Raw genomic sequence first — 6312 nt, forward strand, 5'->3', positions numbered from 1 at the left:
GCAAAAAACMACATTTGAGAGCGCGCTGACCCTGGTGCTAGAGGGGGTACGCAGCTGGAGKTTGCATGTTTGAAGGAGTACGGGACAGTAAAAAGTTTTGGAACCACTGGATATTGCAATAAAAACAAAGAAGGATATTCAAATAAAATAGAAATCGAACAAATGTAATTGTTACGAGATGTCACCAAGCCAGTAGATGGCGCTGCTGTTGTGTAGCTGTGTGATACTATATAGTACTATTAATTGTTACGAGATGTCACAACCAGTAGATGGCGCTGCTGTTGTGTGAGCTGTGTGGATACTATATAGTACTATTTAATTGTTACGAGATGTCACCAAGCCAGTAGATGGCGCTGCTGTTTGTTAGCTGTGTGATACTATATAGTACTATAATTGTTACGAGATGTCACCAAGCCAGTAGATGGCGCTGCTGTTGTGTAGCTGTGTGATACATATAGTACTATTAATTGTTACGAGATGTCACCAAGCCAGTGAGATGGCGCTGCTGTTGTGTAGCTGTGTGATACTATATAGTACTATTAATTGTTACGAGATGTCACCAAGCCAGTAGATGGCGCTGCTGTTGTGTAGCTGTGTTGATACTATATAGTACTATTAATTGTTACGAGATGTCACCAAGCCAGTAGATGGCGCTGCTGTTGTGTAGCTGTGTGATACTATATAGTACTATTAATTGTTACGATGTCACCAAGCCAGTAGATGGCGCTGCTGTTGTGTAGCTGTGTGATACTATATAGTACTATTAATGTTACGAGATGTCACCAAAAGCCGTAGATGGCGCTGCTGTTGTGTAGCTGTGTGATACTATATAGTACTATTAATTGTTACGAGATGTCACCAAGCCAGTAGATGGCGCTGCTGTTATGTGTAGCTGAGTGTGATACTATATAGTACTATTGAGCCAAGTTTGGCATTACTTCATATGCACTGAATGGMGCTGTATGCATGCTACCGAGTGATCCTGAAGTAGAGACTTTCTGATCAACATTACCTTGCTCTTGTATAGAATAAACACCATACAAAACAACAATGTGTATCCCTTCATTTGACATCATTGATGTTTCCGCCTTGAAAATCACTTCTTACAAAGAAATACACAGATCTTGGTGAGCATTTTCTCCAGTGGCAAACTCTTATCGGGGAGGGGTCTATATTAAAAGGAAATAATTTGATAATCACACCCTTTTAGTATGTCATGAATTTGAGGATTCCATTGATAATTTTGTGTGTATAAAAATAAAAAATAAATGGTATTGGTGTTACTTGATTTAAATGAAGGGAAATTACAGTGTGAGCAAAATGATTATGATAATACGTTTGTCAATTACTTTTTATGGGTTGATGACCTCCATTTAAGAAAATCCAAAATGACCTAAAATGTGTCATTGGTGTTCCTACCGCTACTGTTGGTAAGTTACAATGTTATCATAATAGTAACAATTATTTAAAGTCATTAAGCTGCCATATTAGTTGATTAAGAATGGGCAGACTTACCCAAATGCATTTAAATAAATACAAAATGCCATGCCCAAATGCCACTGCAATTCAAAAATGACCCGTTTGTGCCTGCGTGCGTTTATGATACAAACAGGAGGTCGAGGTTGCTGTACATCTATGTTTACGTGTGCTCTCTGCTCACTCACCAGTTTGGCTCGCAGGTGGTGCCGATCTTGCTGACGGTGTAGCTGCACCAGCCGAACACAGGAGGGATAGTCCAGATGAAGGAGAAGGTCCAGACAAACAGCAGGCCCATTGCCGCATGCTTCCCCCTAAGACGAACATTCCCCAGAGGCCGGCAGATCACAAAGAAACGCTCGAAGGACAGGACTGCCAGGGACCACAGAGCCACAATCCCTAAGAGGAGGCAGAGACAGTCTGTAGGGCCCAGAAGAAACATCTACCCATTTGGCTGTGACTATATTCATTAAAATAACAATTCATTACATATTTTCATTTAAAACATTATCTTGATATGTAAATTCATACAATTTCATTCTTCCACCAGAATATATAGTTCGTTAACAAAAATGGTTGCTATGCAGGCTGACAAAAGTTGTTGTCGCTAGCTGGCTAGCTAGACAACTTCAGCTAACGCTTATATTAACCCCGCTTTACCAAACTAAATGCAAGGCTATAAGCAAGGGGAAATAGTGTGTAAATTCAGATAAATACAATAGATGATTCGGACAGCAACCTGAATATGATTATATTCTTATGGAGGGTGAGAAATAATTCAGATGGACCTGTTAGCAGGCATAGGTGTGCCTGTTGGTGAATACAGCACGGGTTGGAATGCTGCTCGTCCAATCAGCATCAATGATCGGAACAACTCGTTTCATAAAATGTGCTAAACACTACCATTCTACATTTCACTCTACCTAAAATGGCTACCTAGAACGATTGTAAAAACTGCCAGCTTTCTGGCACTCCCTTCTGGTTAGTTTAGTCAGGCAGCTGAAGCCCCATTTCCAATGGCACTTTGAAGTCAACCTATGCTGGACTGGCCTTGGTGGACTAGCTCAAATTTGGCCCTAATTTTAAATCCCAGTGGAAACTGTGTTTTAGTCTCCTATTCTTCAGACCATAAACCACATTTAGTGTTCTTATTGGCCAAGGTCACGCCAGACGTTCTTATATTAGCCAATCAGCAGCATCTATTCACGAGACTTCAGGTTCATTCGTGTAGGACCCCTACCCTGGCAGGGCAGAAATCAGATAACATTGCTTTCCATTCTGACGAGCTCCACTTTTTCCCCCCTGCTACCCTTTTCCTCTTGTGTACAATATCCTTGGTGTGTGACATTTTACTGTGCGTGCATCTAAAACATAAGTGTTTTAAGATCTATGTCCCGTTGTTTTTTTTTGCTAAATATTGTCTGTTGTTGTATTTTTCCATGTATGTTGAGCTTGTTGGTTAGCTCGCGCTGCTGCTAGCATTTACACAAAGAATGCATTAGTAGTGTATGTTAGCATGCATAGTAGCTTTAGCCGTTTGTTAGCATTTGTCATTTGAGGTGATAAGACTATTTCCTTTGTATATGTAAATCGCTCATGCTCTGGTGTTTATATTATTGTAACGACCCTGGGTTTATAAGCGCGGATATCGACTCTGCCGCTCGAGCATGCTTTTGCGGCACAGTCGATAGCGCGCTGGACTTCGGGCTAGAAGGTCAAGGGTTCGAGACCTGCTCCCTGCCTGTTTCATTACATTATGTAGACATTCCTGTATTGCTGTTGTTGATGTACTGGTCCACTAGCCTGTTTAGTAGGCAGATAGAAACTAGCCCTGCAGAACGAAAATATGCCTACATTTATATTATCTCCCTTACAGAACCAGAATCTGTCAGTTTCAAGAGTGGCGTGTGTGTGTCTGTGTGGATCCTTTCTGTCCATTAAAAACCCCTTAACTAGAAATACTGTCTCGTTGTTCTGGATGGACATTGTTGTAGCGGCTCTACTACCGGCCTGGAAATCAGCACCTGAGTTCTATTGTAATGGTCCTTGGATTTTGTAACCAACATATATTCACCCTTTGGTGAAAAGGTTCTACCTGGAACCAAAAAGGGTTTGGTTTTACTACAGGGACAGCGGAAGAACACTTTGTTCTAGGTAGACCTTTTTTTCTAAGAGTATGTACAGTGCCTTCAGAAAGTATTCACACTACTTGACTTCTTCCACATTTTGTAGTGTTAGTGGGATTAAAATGGATTAAATTGTGAAACAAAAACAAAAATACTCTGTCAAAGCGGGATTGTGCTACATGTGCCCATTATTCTTTCCAAAATCCTTCAAGCTCTGTCAAATTGGTTGTTGATCATTGCTAGACAACCATTTCCAGGTCTTGCCATAGATTTTTAAGTAGGTTTAAGTCAAAACTGTAACTCGGCCACTCAGGAACATTCACTGTCTGTTTGGTAGGCAACTCTAGTGTAGATTTTTGTTTTAGGATATTTTCCTGCTGAAAGGTGAATTAATCTCCCAATGTCTGGAGGAAAGCAGACTGAACCAGGTTTTTCTCTAGGATTTTGGCTGTGCTTAGCTCCATTCAGTTTATATTTTATCCTAAAGAACTCCCCAGTGCTTAAACAATGACAAGATACTCATAACATGATGCAGCCACCACTATGCTTGAAAATATGGAGTGGTACTCAGTAATGTGTTGTATTGCATTTGCCCCAAACATTTTGTTTTCAGAACAAGTTCAATTGCTTTGCCACATTTTTTGGGGTATTACTTTATTGCCTTGTTGCTAACAGGATGCATGTTTTGGAATATATTTATTCTGTACAGGCTTCCTTCTTTTCACTCTGTCAATTAGGTTAGTATTTTGGAGTAGTTACTATGTTGTTGATCCGTCCTCAGTTTTCTCCTATCACAGTCATTAAATTCTGTAACTGTTTTAAAGTCACCATTGACCTCCTGGTGAAATCTACCGCAACTCAGTTAGGAAGGTAGCCTGTATCTTTGTAGCGACAAGGTGTATTGATACACCATCCAAAATGTAATTAATAACCTCACCATGCTCAAAGGGATAATCAATGTCTGCTTTTTAATTTAACCGTCTACCAATAGGTCTTTGCGAGGCGTTGGAAAACCTCCCTGTTTTTTGCGGTTGAATCTGTGTTTGAAATTCAGTGCTCGACCGAGGGACCTTACAGATAACTGTATGTGTGGGGTACAGAAATGAGGTCGTCATTATTCCACACAGAGTGAGTCCCTGCAACTTGTGACTTGTTAAGCACATTTTTATTCCTGAACTTATTTAGGCCATAAAGGGCGTTTCAGCTTTTCATTTTTAATTAATTTGTAAAAATGTCGACACCCTCGTGTGCAAAACATGTTTGTTTCCTAAATTAGATCAGTTATTTTAATTTAAAAAATGACGATCATATCTATTTGCCTGTGTAATTTTGCCATCAGTTTTATGTCCATTTTTCAGCACCACAAAATGCTTTGAAAGAACTGCCAAATGCACTACAAAAGATGGATGAATTCCTTTCTGCTATGTATTATCTGTCTTTAAAAAAACTGTCTAAGAAACCAAATTAATCAAACAATCAATCAGTCTGACTTTCAAACGCTATTATTTTGCTACATTTCGGAATCTAAACAGCTCCAACACTGACACCTGCAGCAACTATGCGGTTACACCAGCATCCCAGGTTACTTATTCAAAAACATTACCATGATCCATGCTGAACTTACCGAAATAGGTGACAGCAAAACCCTCCAATACGCAAGCCCAATTTCCAAGAAAAAAATACCCTTTGGCATTTGTTAGAAAACTTATTGTTCCACCGGTGAGTGACACAAGGAAATCAGCGACAGATAAATTAACTATGATATAATTTAAGGGCTGTCTCAGCTGTTTGAACTTGTAAGTGGCCAACATAACAGTAAAATTTTCAAAGAGAGACAGAGATGTTACAACAAACATCAGGGTAGCCAAAACTGCGAAATTCCAAGGTGCAAGATGTGTTATTGGACCAGTGAACGGATCAGCGTGAGGTTTGAAGATCTCGGCTGCCTCGTTATAAGAAACACCATTTACTGCAATTCTTATATTATCCATTGTCCATGTCAAAATACTTGCACTTGACTATAGAGTAAAAATCCTATTGCACTCGTGGGTTATGTAAAGGGTCAGAGATCTTGTGGTCCATTACTCATTTTCACAACTTAATTTGGACTCTCCTCCTCGAAGCTGCAGCATGCCCAGTCGCGCGTAAAGAGCATTCGTTTGAAAGAATTACTGGATACATTTCTTTGAGTAGGCTGTACTTAGAATCTTGATATCCGCATTTTACATGAAAGCACATATTTTGAACCAAAGCGACGAATCCACAGTTATTCAGAATTCAAGGCTGTTTAAAGAGTGAGTCTGTATCTAGAAAAACAGCAACGGTACACAAAAAACCGCAAAAGCACTGCTGCAAATAAACAAACACTTTCTTAATGAATATGTGCGGACGGAATCTGAGCCTTGAGAAGGCTTACCAGCAAGTGAATTAGTAGGTGATTTATGTTGCCTGTAGTCGACTCGCTCGCAACAATTCGAGCGTCACTCCTGACCTGGAGGAAATGTAGCCCCAAAGGCCGGTAGATGGCGAAATTGAGTCGTGTCATCTTACCATCCAAATGCATTGTATGCAGCCGGCAATACACTCATATCCCTCGTGGACCGGTTCGTACCTACAACATTCTCCATTCAGACTGCATAGGTTTTGATTTCCTCAACTCTGTTTAATGGAGAGAAGGCGAAAAAAAACCWATGAAAATATGCCTACTTTG

The 6312-nt window shown here is 40.1% G+C and overlaps 1 protein-coding gene across 1 annotated transcript in view; it reads right to left on the reverse strand.

Moving 5' to 3' along the window:
• valopa (vertebrate ancient long opsin a) overlaps positions 1-5983 on the reverse strand; it is a 29018-nt gene extending 23035 nt beyond the window's left edge. Inside the window, exons 1-2 of the mRNA XM_024008990.1 lie at positions 5227-5983; positions 1665-1875 (exon numbers count right to left, since the gene is read on the reverse strand). Of these exons, the coding sequence (XP_023864758.1) occupies positions 1665-1875; positions 5227-5593 (578 nt within the window). The 5' untranslated portion in view covers positions 5594-5983. The remainder of the gene's footprint in view (positions 1-1664; positions 1876-5226) is intronic.
• Between the last annotated feature and the right edge of the window lie 329 nt (positions 5984-6312).

The sequence above is a fragment of the Salvelinus sp. IW2-2015 genome, linkage group LG18 (genome assembly GCF_002910315.2).
Source record: "Salvelinus sp. IW2-2015 linkage group LG18, ASM291031v2, whole genome shotgun sequence".
Taxonomy (NCBI): domain Eukaryota; kingdom Metazoa; phylum Chordata; class Actinopteri; order Salmoniformes; family Salmonidae; genus Salvelinus; species Salvelinus sp. IW2-2015.